Genomic DNA, 23,507 nt, shown 5'->3' with positions numbered 1-23,507 from the left:
TTAGCAGCAGGGTTCGGTGGGGCGCCAGAATTCGTGGCAGCGAGGTTTGTCGCCACAGCAGACACGTACTTGCGGCTTTTTGAAGAGCCGGAGTGCGAGCGCTCATCCTGGTGGGCGGTTCGCAGCTGAACAGATGCAGTCGGGCCACTCACAGCTTCACGCAGGAGTGCATTTTCCCCTCGAGGCTGTTGCATTTCAGCGGCCAACGCATTTTTTCGACTAGCCATTGTTTGCATCATCTGAACAACACTAGGCGAAGCGCTGATGGAAGCCGCGTCTTGAAGATATAGGGAATACATAGGTTCCTCGGAGGGCGTGTTTGTGCGGGCGGTTTTGCAGATAATCTGTCGAACGAAGGACTGGGCAGCTTCACACACTGAACACATCTGCACTTGCTGGTCCCGGACTCCATGAGGGTGTTGTATTCCTCGGCCTGTATGTTGAGGCATTTGCAATGAAACCGCTGCAGGCAGCGTCGTGTATAAGGTCAATAGTAGTAAAGAAGATAGCAAACGGTATAATAACATCAATTCGTAGTAATTATGTGTAACTAATGTGAAGTAGAGTGAGCTGAATTGAAGTAAAATTAAAGCAAGTTAGAGTAAGATCACTTGAGGTGAAGTGAATGAGAAGGAATTGAAGTGCATTAAGGTGAATAAAGAAAGATCAAGGATGGTACAAATTAGGGGAGCAAGATGAATTTAGGTTGGTACAAATAAGAGCAAGGTAGACTAAGGTGGGTTAAGGGTGGCAGGTATGAGGGCAAGGTGTATTTAGTAATCGAGAGTGCGACGGAAGCCCGTTTGGTCGGGATGAGACACGGCAAAGAAAGACATACACCGAGCATGTAAAATAATTTAAAAGACAAGATTTAAGACAAGACAATAATTTAATAAAAGACATGTTTCCATACGGCTTCCATACGGAAGCCTCGTTCGCACGTTCATGAACGGGGTGACTTGTGAACAGGGCATCCGTAGGGAAGCCGAAACGTCTTGTATTTTAAATAAGTTTTATTTAGTTGGAGCACGTCTTTCTTTGACAAGGTGAATTATTGCTTGTACAAATTTAAGCAAGGTGGATTAAGGTGGATTAAGATAAACATGTGAAGGGCACGTGACCATGTTTGACGTCACGTATCATGAATGTAACCAGGTGATTAGAGAAGTCATAATGCTTTCGCATTTAGATCGCGTAATATTTAAATGACCTAATTTTTTGTCTTTAATCATGTGTGTAGAATCGCAACGCCATATCTCTGAACTTCCCGTCTTGTTCCAGATCCTCGGAAGTCGCAAGAAGGCGTACAAGATTGAAGGTGCGCAGGCGGATCGGAAGCAGAGTTTCATGGACATTTTGCTGCGCATGCACATGGAAGAGGGCGTCTTCACCGAGGAAGAAATTAGGGAGGAGGTCAACACGTTCATGATCGGGGTGAGCGAGCGAGCTTTGATTTCGTGGATAGTTTGCCGCCAAGCAGCAGTCTTCCACAGCCAGTGCAGAACAAGGGAGTAGCTTGGTTTAAATGTTGTGTGTCGTACTTTGAAATTAGGCTTAGAATCTGCATGGCTCCGACACCCAGCGCCATTTCTTCTTGCACTGTTCTCATGTCCTTTTAGCATTGCACATTTTCCTGTGTGAATGATACGACGTCACCACTCAAAGTTTTATGCACTGTTCGATAGCCGTAAGAATGCACAATGAAACAGTGCAACGGCAACTATTGTTTTTTTTTTTACTTCGAGTGCAGCTAAGATTAGTTAAGCTGTACAAAAACAACAACATAAAAATACGGAAAGAACTAGATGCAAAATACAGTTATAATACCTACGCAGTTCAATCGTCAGCGGGCTGAAGACCGAACACTGAGTCTTATCATTATATATTGCACACTTCCACCGTATCTTTTAAATTAGTTTTTTTCCTTGAACAGCTTGACTAACGGTGGCTCGGACACCGTGTATATCATACTAGTCATGTCGGTTCGCTCTATTCTCTGAAAACTGCATTACAATGAAGGCAAGTTACCTCTTTACCCACTTTCATTTTCCCTTTCCTCATAACTTTCTGCATACCAACTTCAACTACATCTAATTATCCCTACGAATTCCTTGGCTTCAATGCCTGCTGCCTTTATATGGTCATGATGAACAAAAATCGAGCCCATCGGTTTCCCTTCCTCTGGGTCACCTATTCCATCACGTGAATTATTGGGCAAACAAGCTGCACAGAATAACGTATCTGAGCGTTTCTTTCTTACGTCTAATTTCAGCTCTTAATAAAATGCGTGGTCTCCTACAATGTAAAATGAAGTGCAATGTAAGTGCTTCCAGTCTTCGGTATTGAGTTTCTAGTGTGAAATGAGATTTCACGTGACAGAAAAATACCATAGATAAATTACGCCCAGGTGCATTACTTAGATGTTCTGCTAAGACATATAGAATGGTTAACTAATTATTCAGATCACACACACTCTAAGCACCGGCGTGCACCAAGATTTCTGTTGCGTTTGTGTTACACGATAGTAATTGGCGGCGATGTTGATGGCGAATGTTTAATTACTGAGCGCCTTGTCCAATACGAGAGTGGTGAGGTCAGGGTACCCATCCGATCAGCACTTTTTTTTTGTCCACGTAGTACAGAGAAGACAACCAGACGTGTTTGCTTAAGACGTTGGTGTGGGTCCTGCAAAAATAACTGTCATTGCCTCACACAGCTTATCGCACTCTGGCAGAACTGTTAAAATTTTATTGAATTATGGCACTTAATGTAAAAAAAGGACAATCGCCATATTAGTCGCGCAATAATGGGGGATCTGTGCATTAATTTTAACCGCCTGGGGTTCTGTAACGTGCACCTAAATCAAAGTACATGAGCATTTTTCCATTCCGACCCCGTCGAAACGCGTCCACCACGCTCGGTATGGAACCCGCGATCTCGAGGAACGCCACGGCCACCAAGATAACGGGCACACAAGCGTCGATTGTCGGGGCTCCGCGCATTGTCGTCTAGACGGTGGGGTGCTGCAATGTGGCTTTGCGTCAGCGCGCCCTGCGTCGGTCCTCCGCAGAAAAAGGTTTGCACGGCGTTTATTTTTTCATAAACCGAAGAAACATACAGTAACGTACCTTGAATTAACCATTTCTTGCTCCGCAACAATTAACTTGCTCCTCAACTGTTGTCACGTGCACCAGTAAGTAGCCTTTCACTTATTGACGACACTCCAAACGGCCCATGCTTTGAGGCTTCGAAATGCCCCTCTTCCGCGCAGCGTAGGCGAGCTGCCACGAGCGAAGAGTAAGAAATTTGAGAAACGAGAAACTTGAGTGCAACTACATACGTGTGTGTGTGTCAAAACTTTTATTGTAATGAGGTCCGGAGGCTCGACTTTCTAAGCCATGGCGGGCCACGCCCTCGTTGGCACTGATGGCCAAGCCCTTCAGCGACATCATGGGCCATCTGGACGGCCCTTAGTCTTGAAACAATGGGCTTTGAATATTTTTTTCCTCTCTGTCCATTCTTCAACGAGATTGGGGAGAGTCGTGGGACACCCCGCCAGCATATGTCCGATTCTAATGATGCCATCACAGTCGTGGCAGTCAAGCTTAATCTCCCTCTCTGGATATATTTTATTAATGTGCTACGGCGTGGGATATGTGTACCTGTTTGCAATAAGCGTAGTGAGACCGCCTGAGCCCTGTTCAGTTTTGAATATGGCAATTGGAATTGCCTGCGTCCTAAATAGTAATGTTTGGTAATGTTATTGTAAGTTAATAAATGATCTCTAAGTTCCCTGGCTTGATGGTGAACGGCTCGGTTGCGACTGTAACGGTTAGCAAGTCCTTGCGCCAAGTCATGAGCAACCTCATGGAGGTTTACCCGAGTCTCGCCTACTTGCCCCATATGCGCAGGAAACCATCGGATTTCAGTTCTCAAAATCCCAATGTTTTCAAAAAGTTTAGCTGCAACTCCAGCTAAGTAGCATTTATGAAAACACATTATAGTGGACTTCGAATCACTGCTAATGCAGGCCTACTTATTACTCCTCATGGCTAGAGCAATTGCTGCTTGTTCCGCCACCATGGGGTCCTTGGTAAAAATAGCGATAGCGTCTTGCACCTTCCCTTGATAATTTGATACAGTCGCCATTTATGGTTCTTTACCTTCCACTCAGGCAGCATCAACTATAGCTGCCAGTTGGTTGTGCTGTTCTATTGCACGAGTGCTTTAGCTTTTGCCTTTCTCCTTTGGATATTATATTGTGGATGCACGTTTCTGGGGAGAGGGTTGGTTCTGATCTTGTACCTAACTTCAGTCCTTAATTCTACTTCAGCCTTTATTTGGCTTCTTGATCTATTCAGTTCTACACCTATTGCCTGTAACATGCTCCTGCCAGCACCTGTTTTCGTCAATCTTTCGTGGTTCGCTAGCTGTTGGGCCTCCGCGATTTCTTCCATTGTGTTGTGCACCCCTAGACTCATGAGTTTGTCGGTTGCGGAGATACTGGGTATCCCTAGGGCTACATTAACAAGCTTCATGAGCATCACAATAATTTTGTTATGTTCTGCCTGCTTCTATTTGAATAATCCAGCCACATAAGTAAAGTGACAGAGAGTAAAGGTATCTATTAGCCTCAAAGAGCTGTCTTCCCCTAAGCCTCCGTGTCTATTGGTAATTATCCTTAGTAACCTAATGACTTCATTTGTCCCATTCGAGATATGTTGTATTTTTCTAAAGTTAGCATTGTTTCCTTCTATGTGATACCCAAGAACCTTGATTATTTCAACTAGCTTGATTGCGGATCCTTCATGAGTGTATAAGCACACTCTTGGCTCATCGTTCGGAATGTAACCTCTTGGTTTACAACCTTTTCTGCCATGTTTAATGACCAAGAATACTGATTTGGCTGCCGAACATTTCAACCCCATGTCTTTCAGTGTGTTCTGTACAACATATAAACTTTCCCGTCCTGCATTACTCTTGACACTCCATATGGTTATGTCGTCGGCATATACCACATAACGTATACCCTCAATTTTCTCCAGATTTCTTGCAACCTTGGACATTGCTAAATTGAATAGCATGGGCGAGAACACAGCCCCTTGTGGAGTGACTCCGTTTCCCAAATTCTTGGCTTCTGATTTAAGCTCTCCCAGCATGAGTTGTGCAGTTCTGTTTCTAATAAAGTTTTTAATCATGTTAAAAAGTCTCTTACCTAACCCTATCTCCAAGAGAACGTCAAGTATTCCCTTATGCTTTGTACGATCAAAATCTCTTTCCATACCCAATCCCAAAAGAGCCTTCGTATGCGCTGGGCTGGCCTGTATAAGTTGATGTTTGATAAGCAGCAAACCATCCCAAGTTGACAGACCGGGATGAAAGACGATCAGGTTGTATGGGAGGATGTCGTTCTGCTTAACGTATTTCGTGATCCGATTTATGATGACATGTTCCAAAGCTCTGAATTAATAAAGGCAAGGTGCAGACGACCAGGACTCAAGAAGAACAACACAAACGACAGGACCGGTGCCTGGTCCTGGTCTTCTGCGCCTTTATTAATTCAAGCATGAACCAACTAGCCCAAGCAAGGGTTTTACTTGAGCATATTTCTTCTACATTGGGCCCTTTCTTTCAAGGAGTCGGTCCTGTCGTTTGTGTTCTTCTTCTTGAGCCCTGGTCTTCTGCGCCTTGCCTTTAATAAATAAAGCATGAACCAACTAGCCCAAGCAAGAGTTTTACTTGAGCATATTTCTTCTACATTGGGCCCTTTCTTTCAACAGGCGCTGGTCCTATCATTTGTGTTCTTCTTGAGTCCTGGTCTTCTGCGCCTTGCCTTTATTATTTCAAGCATGAACCAACTACCCCAACCAAGAGTTTTACTTGTCCATAGCTTTGCTAAGACATGACGTTAAGGAAATAGGACAGAGGTTGTCCAGAGTGAGTTGTTTCATGGTAACAATAAAATTCAAACAGCGCTAGACGACAGGACCAGAAAGAGGAGGAGACAAACACGGTTTGTCTCCTCCTCTAATGTCTGTCCTACGTACCTTCAGAGGCAAAATTCTGACTACGGTCGCACAAGTCGCGGGGCCGGGTAGTGCTCAACTAAGCGTCGCATGTTGGCGGCTGGACGTAGTTATATTTATTCATCCGTTTTTTTTTCTTTACTACTTGTAACAACGTGTCATTATTTCGCATTACTGGCGGCGCCTCCAGGACACCAAAGCGGCAACGGAGACACCAAAGCTAGAACCCGGTGGTCAAGTATCGCTTGTAAAAGAGCGCGCGGCGTTCTCTGCGCACGTCGCAGACGGACCTGAAGGCACGTCCGGGCGGCCGACCGCGCCGCTCCGAGCAGAGCGCGTCCCCCTCTCCCAGAGCGGTGCGTGGCGGAAGACGGCGCGCTTACTCCCTCGGTGCGCGAGATTGAGCGGCGAACGCCGGCGAACGCTTTCACTCGCACGTACAGCGTACACTGCGCGGCAACGATTTTATTAACGCGATAGCGTTAAGGAGCTCGTGTCGCAGAAAAGCCGGTGTCGTCGGTGTCGGCGTCGGTGTCGGCGTTTCGCGGCGTTGACCGTGAGCGATAAATCACGGCAGGCACTCCATAAATAAAAAGCAACTTCCAAGATGGTCTGGGTGGGAATCGAACCAGGGTCTCCGGAGTGTGAGACGGAGACGCTACCACTCAGCCACGATTTCGATGCTTCCAAAAGGTACAAACGCGCCTCTAGAGAATGCGGTGTTGCCTTCGAAACGAGCCGTGGAAAGTTATACTGTGGTGTATATAGGTAATTATGAACATGTAACTTACAGAAGTCGCAATTACACGAGTAGCGAAGTGCGTTTCGCTGCATTTCTTCTGCGCTTTCCGCACACGGAGAGCCATCTTGCGGCAAACACAGAAGAGCCCCTCCTCTCCATGTACGGCGCTGCCCCGACAGATGGCGCGCCACGCGCGCATTGGAGCTGTCGCGGTTCGGACTCTCTCCCCTGACAACGCTTCGCCTCGCTCCCTCCGCAGAATCAAGCGTCCTTCCTTTCTTTAGATCACTATCTCTCTATCTCTCTGCCCGTGCCGATCACGGCGTTTGGCTGGCGTGCATCATTTCCCCCTCCGGGATACCGAGTTCTTTGGTTCGCTCCGCTTGCTCAGGCGCACGTTTCATTGCTGCGCCGAACGCCGCGTTGCTCGACCATATGGCTCGACGCTCACCGCGTCTGATGCGGGGCGCCTCGTAAGTGATGGCTGCCCTGTAGCCCATTGTCTTACACCCATTGGCGGGTCGACGGGAACGCTATCGCGTTCCACTCTTGAAGGCGAAGCTTAAGCGTCCTCCAATTTTGCTCTGGAATTTCGGACGGAACCTCACGACACTGACGGCCTAAATGCGCTTGGAGTGTCCATATAATTGCTATCACTAGTAAAACTAAAACTGGAAACCCGTTAACAAATGGTATTACATCTGGAGAAAATGACAGATATATCTAAAACGTCGTTCTCCGTTTTCTGGTATACCATGGTCCTAACTGCCCCCAATAATCTTGAGCGTATCTAAAACATTGTGCACCCAGGGCCGAATTCGCAAAGGTTCCCATTCCTATGTGGTCTTTGCCAGTGGGAAACGCCTTAGCTAGTGAGATGTCCAACATCAGCATTGGCTGAAGCTTTCTCTTACGAGAGATTCTAACGTAAGGGCCTTCGGTGAATACTAGCTAATCTCTGCATAATGCACTGTCAAGGGTGCAGGCAATACTCGCAAAAAAAGGGGATTTAAAAGATGTCAGAGTAGAGTGTAGATGCAAGGAGACACACACAGCACTGTGTAGGTGTTTTGGTGTCTCCTGTCCATCTTCCTGTGCACATTATTCGTTTAAAGTCTGTATCATGAAAAGATAACATTCGAGAGCAGACAAGCGCGCTCGTTCAATGTTTTTTTTTTTTTTACAATCTGCGCTTTGTTTGGCTTAATTATAAAATCATGAGTCATTTCCCTCTGTGAAGGTGGGGTTACCAACGAAGCTATGTAGCACACGCCAAAGAGGTGGCACATAATTTTCAACAAAGGTACGAACACATTTATTGTCTCGATCGGTGGTCATCGTGACGAGAGGTATGCACGCACATTTATTTAAATCCGCGTTCATTCATTTTATTCGTTCGTTATATACATTCGTGTTTTAATTTCACGATATACTGAGGCAAAGACTCAGACCGAAATTACCGCACCGACTGGCAATAGGCCAGCGCCGTCAGCTTCTTCACAGAGATAAGGGCAGTATGAGAACGCTGGCATGATGAGCCGCATCGGAGCAAGCTGTGGAAGAAGATGACGGCGAAGGCTCGAGCGATATATTGAGGCAAATAATTGGAGGCCTAAATCACTGCGCCGACTGACAGTCGGCCAGTGCCACCGGCTCCTTCGCAGAGGGAGGGGCAGTCTGGGAACGCTGGCATGATGAGCGCCGACGCGCCAGCTGTGGTGGACGATGGCGACGAACACACGAGCAGTGGCACGAGCCATTGCCGATGACGACAGTTTTTCTCACACACATTTGTTGACAGACACGAAAAATGCATGGAACCCTAGCCATAAACAGCTTCGCTGTATTATAGTGCTAGAGTACTCATTGTTTCTCTTACTACTGCAGCACTTTGCGTTCAACTTGCCTCCCGTCGCCGTGCGATGTAATCGGTATCAGTCTGAGGATAAGCATTTGGGAGGAGGCTTAATCTTCGCCGGTCAGGGCTGAATAATCCATAACCGCTTCTCGCGCTTCCTGGCAAGTTTAACTTCTTTAACCGTCATGTTTTCCTGGAAACGCTGGCGGCGAATGCTGTACACGAGAGCCTTCTGGTTCTTTTTTTTTGTGTCTTTTGATAGTGTTGCAAGGAATCGAGCGGGCCGCGCCCGTCCTACTAGGAGAGGCTTCAAACAGCCGGCAGCTGAAAAGGGGGTTCGTGTTTGTCTTTCAGGGTAAAAAGTAATTTTTTCTCGTATATTCAAGTTACAATCCGATGCCATCATGTCGTAGGCTGTGCATAAGTCGTACTTCACGAATTTTCTGACGAATTGCACTTTGGGACATCCAATCACTTCTGTGACGCCTCCGCGCCACGGCTTGCATAGTTCGGCATGATTGTCTCCGCGACGTGGGGCCCCGAACGCGATCGTGTCAAAAGAGAAGTTTGATCAGCAAATAATTGCGCCTTATGGCCCAAGTTCCACGGCATTTGTTTTCCCGATTCTTTGTCAAATCGGTTGCCGCCCTGCTTGAGCAAGCGCGTCCCAACGCAGGGATTCGACACGACAGCCATGGCGGCGTCCTTCGCGATTCACCTGCTGGGCAACCACCCGGAAGCGCAAGCGAAAGTCCACGAGGAGCTCGACGCCGTGTTCGGGACTGACGAGGAACGGCCGGTGACCACAGAGGATATCAAACAACTCAAGTACTTGGACTGCGTCATCAAGGTATGTCAGTGACACGCCAGGACATACACCCGGCCATAGAATATTGAGAAAAAGCTTAATATCACCACAACCTCACAACGCAGCCTGGTATTTGCGTCTTGGCCTTCGACTAGAATATGCTACCAACATTGTCGTACAGTTTTACTGGCTACTGCGGCAGGCTGCTCGAGAATTGCAGGTTTTCAGAGATCCCGTGGTCCGTAAACTTTTCTGCCCGGGTGTAGCTTAATGGGCTCATAGGTCTTAGTGAAAAACTAAATTTACCAAGGCAGCTACAAAAGCAGAGGCGGACCCTACACTCGGTGTTGCACTCGTGAGGCACGCTACAGCAGAGGAAAGTTGCGATAAGAGTACCTCAAAGGAACTGCATGCAATGTACGCGGGTGTGGCAGTTTCGAACAGAATCCAGAATTGCTAGACAGCTTGAAGCGTTGAACAAGAAAGAGCTCAGTAACTACGTCTGGCCAGTGGTACTAGCATGCAGTACAGCAAGTATAAAGTACCCTTTAGCCAGTCCCTTGTTCCAAGCACGGAATATGTTGTGTATTTCATTGTTGTGGGAATCATTGTCTAAGCCTTTGCAGTGTTATGTTTTCCGTCGCTGTTCGCATTCGTGGCTCTGTGTAGTACGGTGCAATAACTAGTAATCTCCAATACAGAAGTGTTAAATATCGGAAGGTTATACGAAACATATCGGGTGTTTCACGTAAACTGAGCCAGAGGTAAAAAATGTCGTTAAACTGCAGCTAGGTAAACCAATGACATATTGTGGCGCTCCTCAGAGTATATATTTCATATATTCCGCCAAGCAGATAATTCAGTCAAGTAGTTAAATAACGAAGAGTTATAAAAAAATTCATCAGCCCTTCCACTCTGTGAAGAAGGACAAGCAGCGAAGCTGTGGTGTTTTGCCTTAGTCGACACATCTATGCAATATATGTATTTATATTATTGTTGTAATATTATTATTTAATAATTAGGTAATAATAGCCTAGTGCAATCTTGTTTAGATCACATAGCGGTCAGAGATCCCAGCTGTTCATTTAGGTCATGTACTATGCTGCAACGGATGGCGGAGCACTATTTTGTAGCATGCCGTCTTGTTTTACCAGACGCGTCTGGAACGTCATCGGTGGAAACTGGATCTGGGCAGCGTAAATGCCTTGTCCCCATTGTTAATCAATCCAAGCTTGACAACCTTATCGTTTCATTTGACTGGGTATCCTTAACCACAGAAGATTCTTCGGGCAAAGTATATGAAAGGTTCTGTATGCAAATGAAAAATTTTGAATTGCATTGCACACGGCTGATAGCTAAGCCGCTAAGAAAGGGTCACTGCTGGATGAACACGGTAATTCTTGCTTCCATTTCGCATTGAGACTTGTGGAAACGCTGCAAAAGAAATCCCAGAAACCAAAGAGTGCGATTAGAATACAAGTTGGCAAGAAATAGAGTTGTTGCTCTTCTGCGTGGCGCCAAACGCCGTTACTTTTTTTTTATAAATTCCAACAATCTTCAAACAATGTAAGCAAAACTTGGCCTTTGGTAAATCATCCCAGAGGAGGGAGTTCCAATAACCCGTCTATTTTCGGTGCTTTTCAACAACCTCCCATAGAAGTGGCTGATGCTTTCAACAGACACTTTGTTAAAGCGTCCCAAAGGGCCGTCTCTCCATATGCAAGCACTCCGCCTTTAGGGCATTCCGTATCTGCGTCGGCTTTTCTTCCGAGAATTTTGAGGGGTGATCTGGAAGAAATTATTTTCAGTTTTCGTCCTAACAAGCCCACTGGATATGATGGAATATCTTTACACACCATCAGAAGGAATTCCAATGCGCTGTCAGATATTATCCTGCATAAACTGAATGGTTCTTTGGAAGGCGACGAAATTCCAGAATGCTTGAAGACTGCAGTTGTACCACTACACAAGCCAGGGAAGAAAGATAGTATTGAAATCTATCGGCCAATTTCGATATCGCCGGTTTTTGCTCAGGTCTTAGAAAAATTTCTTTTCCGCAGTATGTCTTCTTTTCTTAACAAATTTTCTATCCTGACCAATCGACAGTTTGGCTTTGTTTCAAGGCGTGGTACTCCGGCACTGCTTGAGGAATTTTCAGATGAACTGTTCTCGGCATTCGATCAGAATCTTTTCACATGTGCCCTATTTTTAGATGTAGCAAAAGCGTTTGACACCCTGAATCATGACATCTTGTTAGGCAAACTGCATTTTTGGGGATTTCGTGGGCCTTTTTACAAAGTTCTCGAAGATTACTTGAGCAACAGATTTCAGGTGGTCTCTACAGTTGATAAGGGCGTTTTTAGCTCTAAGCTGTCGGTAAAAGCTGGAGTTCCTCAGGGGGCCATTTTGTCTCCAAATTGTTGTTTAATATCTTCGTTAACGACTTCCCTTTGGCAATTTAGAAATGTTCAATATTACAATATTTTGACGACACTGTATTATTGGCGAAACACCTATCATATAAAACGTCCACATAAATGTTGCAAAATGACGTGTACAAGGCAATGCTTTGGTTTGCTAATTATGGAATTGTTGTAAATGCCCCCAAAAAACACAACTTGTTTGTTTTAGCTCCCCACTTAAGACTACTGTTATTAACATGCCTCTCTACTTGCATGTGTCGGACTGTGTTCATTGTAAATGTGCGCCTATTCCATACGTGGAATGTGTGAAATATCTCGGAATCTATTTCGATAGTAATTTCTCGTGGAAACACCACTTATCACTTATTTTTTCTAGACTGAGGTCAGTAGCTTGGCTGTCGTTCAATATCAAAAATTTCGCACCCTTGTCTGTAAAAAAGATTGTAGCACATGCACTAGGTTACAGTGTGTTGAGGTACGGCATTACAGTCTTTGGCTTTTGTTCGGATCATTGGAGATAATAATAATAATAATAATAATAATAATAATAATAATAATAATAATAATAATAATAATATACTTTTATCCATAAAAACAAGTGGTACAAAGTGCAAAGGCGTTAGGAAAAAAGTTGCTGCATAAGCAACTTGACTGGTCCTAATAACCAGAAGGTCCAAAAGGCAGCAGACAGCAAAGAGCGAGAAAAAAAAGAAGAAAATGAAAGGAAACAGGAACAATGAAAATGGAGAAAGGAAAGAGTAATGGCATGTAGTACATAGATCTCACTTAAACAATTTGCTTCGCACATGAAAGAGCTCGGGAAAAACAAACAATATAGATATATAGATACACAAAACTTAAAAAGAAAAACATTAGGTACATGGTTAAACCCAATCCTTGGGGCAATAGAAATTATACAGGTCTCTGCCAGAACAATTGGGTACATCGATGGACGCAAATCAGATTATACAGCAGAGTGGGGAGAGTGTGACAAGTAATTTGGTTACCGTAGGTTGAACGCACATGCCAGTATTCCGGGGACCTGGTGTTATAACATGGGATGTTGTGTTTTAATCTAGCCAGAGAGGAAACAAGGCTTAAGTTCTGTTTGATTTCTTTTAGGTATCCAAGAGCAAGGCGGTAGTTAAACATACCACTGGCTTTAAGTAACCGAAGTTCTTTAAATAGGGTTTCAGATGGCGAGTCAGAAGGCATATCACTAATTACGCGAACAATTTTCTTTTGGATTACAAGCAAACGGTTAATATTTGTAACACATGTGGCGCTCCAAAAGAGGCAGCAATAATGAAGGTGGCTCGCAAACAAAGCATTAAAAAATAACATTTTAATATACTGAGGCATGTAGCGAATAGAGAAAACGCGTCCAGTATTATGGGAGAGTTTGACTGCAAGAAAATCAATATGATCGCTCCAGCTCATATTTACATCAAAAAAGACCGCGAGTGTTTTCACAGAAGGGACGAGTTCAATTTCAGAAGACCCTAACAACACGTCCCTACAAAGACAGGTATTCTTATTCTTCGGTTGAAATGAAATTGCCTTTGTTTTTTCAGCGTTGATCTTGAGAACGTTTTATAGAGACCATAAATATATTTTTTTCCAAACAAGAGTTAGCCACTGACACTAGCTCCGAAGCATCATTGGACGAAAACAGGACAGTAGTGTCGTCGGCATAGATTATGAATTTGGCATCGGGATCAATATTAACGAGATCATTGACGTAAACATTAAACAGAAGAGGCCCAAGGATACTGCCCTGGGGAACACCTGCCGTAACAGAAGAAATTTTGGACGATTTCCTGTTAATGAACACATATTGGCATCTATGCTGCAAGTATGACCGAAATTATTTTAAGGCGACACTGCGGATACCATAGTAGGTAAGTTTATTTAATAATAGTTCATGACTGATGGAGTCGAATGCCTTAATAAAGTCAATAAATACCCCTAAAGTAATCTGGCGGTCCTCAAAATTTTTGTAAGACGTATTCTTTCTGCTGAAGAAGTACAAGCTGAGTCGATCTGTGTTTGCGAAAGGCATATTGCGAGTCAGTGAGGAGGTTTTTAGTTTCAACGAAATTAGATACACGGATGAAAATTAATTTTTCTAAAGCATTCGAAAAGATCGGGAGTATAGAGATTGGTCTGTAGTTGGACATAGCTGATTTATCACCTTTCTTGAATAAACCTAACACTTTTGCAGCTTGCATTTTACGTGGGAAGACACCACTAGCGAGTGAAAGGTTATAAATATGCGTTAGCACTGGGGCAATTAAATCGATAACACATTTAACAGGTTTCTTCTGCAAGTTATCTATATCACACGTGCTACTGCCTCCTAAATTGTAAAAAATACAGATAACTTCACCTTCATCAGTTGGCCGGAGAAAAACGGTGTCATGAGGCGCGGCTTTAATATAACGGCAGGCACTGCTATTTGTGGGCAACGTCCTAATGTTGGTGAAATAATCATTAAAAACATCAGGTAACATTTCAGGGCTAATATCAACCCCGTCTTTCTTAATAGTAACAGGGAGTAGGGCTTCAGGTGAACGACCGAGTAGCGAATTGACCTTCTTCCATATTTTCCTACTATCGCTCGAGCAAGATTCGAAATATTTGTCATTATAGCGAATCTTAGCAAGCTGCAGCTGCTCCTTATTACGGTATCTCTTAAACGTGACAAGGGTAGACCGGATTATAAAAAAACATTCTCAAAAATGTTGCAAACAATTCCCCAATAGTAACATCTGCAAATATCTTCCGTGAACTTGGTCTACCGAACTTCCATTCATTACTTATAGAAACGGTTGTTGTTAAACATTTCTGGAATTCCGCTTTCAAACAAAAAAGTGCCGCCTCAAGAGAGCTTAGAAAACATGTCCGTTGTGCAGTTTCTCGTTCAGCCACAAGGTATGGCGCGGCCAGACGCTGTGCTTATGTGCCTGACATAAATAACAAATTTCCATAAGAAATTTTTAGCGTGACATCAAAAAGCACGCTCAAGCACTTCTTAAAGCAGCTACAGTAAAATTAACCTCTTGAACATTTTTTTGCACCGTAATGTTTGCCTCTTGAACTTTAGTTATATGTAGATAACCAAATGTTATCTTGTACTTTTCAATTTTTTGCCACTGGTTTTTGCCAAGCAGAGCTAAACACAGGGTAAAGCTTGCTCATATTGTGGCAACAACTTGTACATCAGCCACCTTGGTACAAAAATTTGAGAATTGCATCACGCGCAGCGCAGCGCTCATGTAGTTGCCTACCTACTGTGACTGGCAACATTGTAGCTGCCAGTATTGCCGTTGGGCTGCGCAACAAAGTTTGACAGAGTCGCTTTTGAAGAAAGGCGCGGCAAGTTTACAGTGAGTTTGCAGTCACGTGGCGCTCACGGTGATCTGTATCATGCAACGTAAGCCTACGTTATGAAATTGATTCTTAGGGTGACTTTCGCTTGCAGGGACACATTAGTAAGCAAGGACAAGCATGCCTTCACCTTATCCGGCTCAATGTATCCTACGTGCGCTCTTCAAAAGTTAATTGTTGTTCTCGCCGACTTGGTTCGTGTACAATGTTTCCGAGAATAGGGAATACGTTTTATGTGGCTGCAGTCATTACCCGGAAGACGAGAAGTCTCTCAAGGCCGCGCAGCAGTTGCACCACGGCTCGAGTTTCGGAATATAACTTAAAAGAGCGTAGGTTAGGGCGTGTTGGTATTCTATAACTGAGGTTTTTTGGCGCACAAAAAGGGGTCGAGAGACAGAGGCAAGACGCGGACTCAGCGCTGACGTTCGCCATCATCCCATTATCCTCTACAGCTGTCATCGTCGTCGTTGCGTCGCCGTCATTCCTTCTTGGCATTTGCATCATCCTCAAACAGTTTTCTTCATGTCTTCATGTTCATGACCGACCTTGGCAAGGGAGTGTCATAACAAAGTGCGCCGATACCGCAGGCAGCACATGTCGCATGTAGCCGAAGCAACTGCAATCTCCTGATGATCACTACAGATTCTATGTAAATGCGTTTCCAGCCACACGGAATGTCGCTGGATTGCTTGAATGCTAATCGCACTACCATTGAAAGTCATCGTGATATTGGTTATGAGGGAATGTTCTCGCTTAATGTGACACACATTTCCTCCCCATTCACACATGTCTTACCCTTTACCTCAGTATCTCTCATCAGGCCAGAAGGATGCTTTTCCAGCTCACTTCTCCTTTGTCCGCAAGACGCGGACACAATGCTATGTCAGCGCTCTGTCCGCATCTTGCCTCTGTCTTGCCCTTTTCGTGCGGTAAAAAAACCTCGGTTCGGAATATACTGGACCCATGAAAATGCACGGCATGGGCTTTGAGCGCAATAGCTTTTCTAGCATTCTTCAAAGCTGCATGTCTTAATGAGACATTGTGAATGGCTTTAGTGTACATGTGGATGTTCTACGATGTGTAGGCCGTTTGTGGGTTCGTGGTCCTTGGTTATATAATATTTCTGCAGAAGGGCAGCGGATTGGGCAAGTTGGTGTTCCATGGTAGCAATAAAATTCAAACAGCGCTAGACGACAGGACCAGAAAGAGAAGGAGACAAGCACGGCGCTGACGCCGTGTTTGTCTCCTCCACTTTCTGGTCCTGTCGTCTTCAGCGCCGTGTTTGTCTCCTTCTCTTTCTGGTCTTGTCGTCTAGCGCTGTTTGAATAAGCAAGGACCACGAACCAACAAACGGCCTACACATCGTAGGACATCCACATGTACATTAAAACCATTCACAATGTCTCATTAAGACATGCAGCTTTGAAGAATGCTAGAAAAGCTATTGCGCTCAAAGCCCATGCCCTGCATTTTCATGGGTCGAGTATATTCCGAACCGAGGTTTTTTTACCGCACGAAAAGGGCAAGACAGAGGCAAGATGCGGACAGAGCGCTGACATAGCGTTGTGTCCGCGTCTTGCGGACAAAGGAGAAGTCAGCCGGAAAAGCATCCTTCTGGCCTGATGAGAGATACTGAGGCAAAGGGTAAGACGTGTGTAAATGGGGAGGAAATGTGTGTCATATTAAGCGAGAACATTCCCTCATAACCAATATCACGATGACTTTCAACGGTAGTGCGATTAGCATTCAAGCAATCCAGCGACATTCCGTGTGGCTGGAAACGCATTTATTTAGAATCTGTAGTGATCATCTGGAGATTTCAGTTGCTTCGGCTACATGCGACATGTACTGCCTGCGGTATCGGCGCACTTTGTTATGACACTCCCTTGCCAAAGTCGGTCATGAACATGAAGACATGAAGAAAACTGTTTGAGGATGATGCAAATGCCAAGAAGGAATGACGGCGACGCAACGACGACGATGACAGCTGTAGAGGATAATGGGAAGAAGGCGAACGTATGACGCCAATAACGGGATGACGACTGTATAAGGACGCTGTATGTATGGTGACGATAACGTGACGAGGGCGCTGTGACGAAGGCGGCATAACGAAAATCGAACGGTAGAGGAATGACAATGGAACGACACCGATGCCATCACGTCGACCGTATGACAGCGAATGTATGACCGCTGCCTGAGGACGATGGAGTGAAGACGACGGCATGACGAGAGACGGATGACGAAGCTGGAATGACGACGCTGCAAAGACCAAGACGACGCCACGAGCGCATACCCAGTTCTCCATCCTATCAGAAAACCACTGGGCAGGCATAAGAGATCTATCTATCTATCTATCTATCTATCTATCTATCTATCTATCTATCTATCTATCTATCTATCTATCTATCTATCTATCTATCTATCTATCTATCTATCTATCTATCTATCTATCTATCTATCTATCTATCTATCTATCTATCTATCTATCTATCTATCTGAGTTTTGCAATACAGGCGCACGACACAAATGTTACAATTGAATATTTATTTGTAGTATGAGCATGCAAAAGCGAAATACGCAGGGAAGTATGCAGAAAAGGGGCTCGAAAATTGGAGATAACGCACTGACCTTGAAAAGCAATTGCGAGAAAAGTTGAACAAGCAGCCCAAACACTTATTTTCAGGATAAGAGTGAGGAGCCTGAGCAACACGAAAATAAAAACACATATGCAAATAATTAAGAGAATATAGAAATCAATCAATGCAGAAAAAGAGAACTGTATAGTACAAACTAGTACAAATGAATACTGTTACAAAAGGAATCTTTCGAAGGATGATTTAAATGGTAAATGATAGGTTTGGGGTAACTGCAGTGGGCAATACTAAGTTAACCATTTCATACGTTCGCATTCACTGTTATTGCTACATTCTTTCTATTTAGTGACACTGTTGACCCCCGAAATGGCCATTACAGTCGTGGTAATACAGAACATCAATAATAAACTTTTCTGTGGAACTCCTCTCACGAAGACTGTAATACAATCAGCATTCGAGCAGTGCAGCGATACGCCGTACTCCTGAATTGGCGTTTATTTGCCACCTGTAGTGGTCATTCTGAGTGAACCTCTCCTCTTGTCCTTTGCGTTTCTTTACCGATTTTTTTCGTTCAACTATGTACCAACTGGTCCGGATTTCAACCCTTCTGCAAATCATTCTGAGACTTGTGTTCCTTCTGCTACATGCGACATACCCCGGTATCATTACACTTTGCTTTGACCCTCGCTTTTCCTGGTCGACCCTGAGGCTGGCGGCATGGCGGTGACTGTATGGAGCCGGCACAGTGACGAGAATGCAATCACGAACGAGGAAAGACATCGATGCAACGACAAAGGCTGTATAACGACGACTGCGTGACGACAATGAGACGACTATTTGTAAATTATGGCGACGGTATGACGACGCTGTCAGGGCAAAGACAATGCGAATATTACGAGTGTGCAGCGACGGCAGTATGATGATAATCCGATACGAAGCCTATCATGACGCCGGTATGCTGTCATACCGACGGTATGACGAGAGCCGGAAGCTAGAGCGACGACAATGGAACGAAGGCGTGACAAAAGTCTGGTGACAAAGTTTGAATGACGGCGGTTTAACAACCACGAAGGTAACACGATTGCAAGCACATGCCTAGTGGCCTAAGCTATTAGACAACTTGAACACTGGGTCCGCGTAGAAGGCATGACGACAAATATCGAGTCTGTGAATAGTTTATCAGTAGGAAGACGCGGAAGTACGCCGCGATAAGCATTACCGGAATGAGGATTGCCTCGGCTAAGAACTGGTAACTCGATTGCTGCGGTAGGGATCCAAAAGCATGACCGTTCAGTGCATCTGCTTCATCTTTCTTCCATTAAGCCACGATGGAGCGTATACTTGCCAACGACAACTACCTGAGCATGTGTTGGTGGGCTAGTTGGTTAAGCATGATTACAAAAACGGCGCCGAATAAAACAACACACGAAGAAGGGAAACACGAGACAGCGCCTACGTGCTGTCTCGTGTTTCCCTTCTTCGTGTGTTGTTTTATTCGGCGCCGTTTTTTCTAATCAGACAACTACCTGTTTGAGATGATCGACGCTTTTTTATGAAGACAGTGATTTCCATGCTATGGCGCATACCAACAAAAGGGTATTGGCATTGAATTGGGTGGTACATTCAAAAGAAATGCAGATAGATAAAGAAATACGATGCAGCATAAGAGTCCTCGCACAGAGTTGGGGCACGTGCTGTGCGAGAGCACATGCGCCGATTCGCTCTTCGCCAAAAAAAGGCGCGGACGAAGTGGGGGAAAATGCAAAGCATTTCACTTGAAGCCACGAAGCTTCACGTAGATCACGAAATGTGTGTTGCATTTACACGAGCTTCGTTTTTCTTTAATGGAGCTGAGATTGAAGGCTATAATTGTGGATACTCATGATACTGATGCAATGTTCTCTTACAGGAGGCCCTTCGACTTTATCCTCCTATTCCACTCATTGCAAGAGAGCTGGGAGAAGACATCGCTGTCGGTATGGTGATTAAATTGTTCAACCTGCATTATTAGGCAATGATAGCCTTTTGATGTAATGTTAACCAATTTATAAAGGAAAAATCAGACATTTTCCCTTTATTAATTACTTCTCTCCACCGTGCGGGTTTCCGCAGTACTACTACGTCAAATATAAACAACTAATACTATTCCAGAAAAAGAACCATATATACGTTGGCAGTTCTTGTAGACGCTCCAGGTTTAAATCGCATCGGCTTAAATCGCCAATACGTCACAGGATAAAAATGTTGCATGAGTAGCTCTCCTGCAGTCATTCTCGAAAGTTTAGCGTGACACGTTGAGGAGAACTACCCCTCGACCACGCGTAAAGTGGGTTTTGCGTCCCTGTAACCGAGTAAGGAAAAGTGGACAGGGACACAAAGACGGAGATTAATTATGCATTTGCAGAGGCCGTGCACAGGATTGCATTTTACTTGCTTTACACTTCCCTCGACGACCTCTATCGGCGGCAAAGGAGGTACATCATAGATTTTACATTGATTTGGAGTAAATAAAACATTTCGTTGCAGTAACGTCGTGAAAACAATTTCCAGGGTGTCGAAGTTATCAAGATATGCACAGAGTGCAAGCAGGCTCTATGCATGCATTTCATAGATTACGAAAAAGCATTTGAGTCAGTAGAGATACTAGCAGTCACAGAGGCATTACGTAATCAAGGATTACAGAACGCTTACATAAATATCTTGGTAACTACATACAGATATTTCATAACTACCTTAATTCTCCACAAGAAAAGTAGGAAGATACCTATTAGCCCCGAGAACGAACACGAGCGGCGCTGCGAGCGCCGCTCGCGTGACGTCAGGGCACGGACTCGCGCCTGTCGTCTGCTACGGTTCGGGCGTTGTCCGGGCGCTTTCTGCGGTGTTTTAGTTTGTTCGCCCTTGTTCTCTCTGCTTGTATACTTATGGTGGTCGTCTCAAATATATTTTTACGACGTCTTCCTTTGCGTACATTTATTCAAAGAGCTAATTTCTTAGACAACAATGCAGCTCTCGAAGGCAACGCTACAGTGCCAGCCGAAGCGACGCAGACCAGCCCATTGCGGGTTTTAACGCGATAGCGTTAAGGAGCTCGTGTCGCAGAAAAGCCGGTGTCGTCGGCGTCGGTGTCGGCGTCGGCGTTTGCGGCGTTGACCGTGAGCGATAAATCACGGCAGGCGCTTCATAAATAAAAAGCAACTTCCAAGATTGGCCCGGTGGGAATCGAACCAGGGTCTCCGGAGTGTGAAACGGAGACGCTACCACTCAGCCACGAGTTCGATGCTTCCAAGCGGTGCAAACGCGCCTCTAGTGAATGCGGTGTTGCCTTCGAAACGAGCCGTGGAAAGTTATACTGCGGTGTATATCGGTAATTATGAACATGTAACGTACAGAGGTCACAATTACACGAGTTGCGAAGTGCGTTTCCGCTGCATTTCTTCTGCGCTTTCCGCACACGCAGAGCCATCTTGCGGCAAACACAGAAGACCCCCTCCTCTCAATGTACGGCGCTGCCCCGACAGGAGGCGCGCCGCGCGCGCATTGGGACCGCTGCCAGGTGCGTCGCGGGACTCCCTCTCCCCTGACGACGCTTCGCCGTGCTCCCGGTTTAGATTACTATCTATCTCTCTTCCCGTGCCGATCACGATGTTTGGCTGGCGTAGATCGTTTCCCCTCCGAGACACCGAGTTCTTTGGTTCGTTTCGTTCGCTCAGGCGCACGTTTCGTTGCCGCGCCGAACGCTGCGTTGCTCGACGCTCACCGCGTGATGGGTGGGCGCTAAGTCCGATGCGGGGCGCATCGTAAGTGATCGCTGTGCCGTAGCGCATTGTCTTATACCCCTTGGCGGGTTTACGGGAACGCTGTCGCGTCCCACTCTTGAAGGCGAAGCTTAAGCGTCCTCCAATTTTTTTCATACGCGGATAGACAATCGCAAAAGAATAGACTATAGGAATTCAGTTATGATACCATACCTGCCGCGGTGCAACAAGTATGTTACAAAGCTGGCTATACATGACTTCCACAGCAGTTACGTTGATTTCATTCCGCTAAAACAGGTTTGCTCACGACGAGTAGTTCATGGTATAATATCGAATTTTTGCATTTCCTCACAGAAACGCTCAGCAGTAGCACGGGGACTTAACTAATGCTGGAGCTTAGATACTACACGCCTCACTTGCTTCTTTAACTGCTTGTCAACATTGGGCGGTTCTTCACGTGCTTATTTTTTTTAAGCGGCGGCAATTTGAAGTAAAGTTAATGAAGGCTTACAGCTATTTACAGAGTACAAATAGGAATGTAGCAATATATATTCCCTTTTCCGTGCTACACGTTCAACTCACCTCTTTAGAGCGCGTTTGTTAATGAATAATAATGTATGTTATGTTCCTCTTTTTTTGTCTATGTTACCAAGTGTATATCATTTATTTATTTCAATGCCGCAGTGTGTTTTGCATTGTTATTGTGGAAATATTTCACTGTTCTTTCATATATTGTATAACTGCAATGTTTTATGGCCACTATATAAATGTAATTTATATGGCGCTTGATGTGTTACCCCATGTAGTCATATTGTACCTAAGGGGGTGAGGTTACCTCAAGCCGCGTCTTTGCGGCTTTTTCCCCTCATCCACCTCCATTTACCACTCCTCTGTACATGTGTGTGTGTAAATGGAAATTAATAAATCAAATCAAATCAAACTCACTTGAGAAATTTACTGGTGCTTGTTGCTTAAGGAATATACATGACGAATATGTTTGGCGAACTGACACAGGCAGCTCGGCCCAATTTTTTTAGTGAAGTATGCCTGCTGGACCGCATAGCTGCAGCCAGAAAGAAGTCGAAGCGTCAATGATTAGTAGTATGGGACATATTGAAGATATCGAAATTCCCCCGGTGGAGAGTCAAAAATCAAGTGAAAGTATATGCAAGGCTTGTGGTGCTTTCTTTATGAATGTTTGCGATTGGAATGGAGCAAACTTAACTTAGCCTGCAAGATTCTCTTTTATGTACAGACGAAGCGAATAGTTATCCGTTCGTATAATTAAATAACGCTGGATCGAGACATGGTGAGACAGAAGGTGCTTGAATTTTCATTTTGTAGGCAATCTAAGCTGCGGTGTAGTAGCTCGAGAATACTTTAGCCATTCCAGTTGGCGCTGTAAAAAAATGCTTTATGGTTTTAATTCGAACTTGTAGTGAACTGATGGGTTTCGCGAACATAGCGTGCCTCGCCATACGGTCAGTCGATTGCTACCGTTACGTGATCAGGGGTGTGCCATATTGTCGATAAAGGCTACTGAGGGCCACTATGAAACATTTCATCACTTTCAATCGATTGGCTCTCGATCTTAACAACGAAACTTTTCTCTCAGGTGATTGCTACTATGGTGTTTGTGAATTAACTATGTAAATACTCTACATGACGCGCCGTCGTGTTAGCAGCTATGAGCAATTCATTTTTTGGAGGCCTGTTTCAGAGGGGGATGAAAGTAGCAGTAAACTTTTTCATAAGAAATGCGCGCCAAACTATTCTTTTACGCATTAATGAGTGGCCATATTTGAATAGAACAACACACCAGAGTAATAGAAAGACACTGCCCAGCGAAGCCGTCATCATGATTCCTAACATCGGATAACGTGGTGACGCCAATTACCGAATTTTTCT

At 44.8% G+C, this 23,507-nt stretch overlaps 1 protein-coding gene across 1 annotated transcript in view; it reads left to right on the top strand.

Moving 5' to 3' along the window:
- The window catches only part of LOC135901682 (cytochrome P450 4V2-like), a 152,393-nt gene that overhangs the window by 112,043 nt on the left and 16,843 nt on the right, over positions 1–23,507 (top strand). The window contains exons 7-9 of the mRNA XM_065431527.1: positions 1,282–1,434; positions 9,303–9,476; positions 19,751–19,817. Of these exons, the coding sequence (XP_065287599.1) occupies positions 1,282–1,434; positions 9,303–9,476; positions 19,751–19,817 (394 nt within the window). The remainder of the gene's footprint in view (positions 1–1,281; positions 1,435–9,302; positions 9,477–19,750; positions 19,818–23,507) is intronic.

The sequence above is a fragment of the Dermacentor albipictus genome, unplaced genomic scaffold (assembly GCF_038994185.2).
Source record: "Dermacentor albipictus isolate Rhodes 1998 colony unplaced genomic scaffold, USDA_Dalb.pri_finalv2 scaffold_16, whole genome shotgun sequence".
Taxonomy (NCBI): Eukaryota; Metazoa; Arthropoda; class Arachnida; order Ixodida; family Ixodidae; genus Dermacentor; species Dermacentor albipictus.
This window is presented reverse-complemented; position numbering and strand designations above follow the sequence as displayed.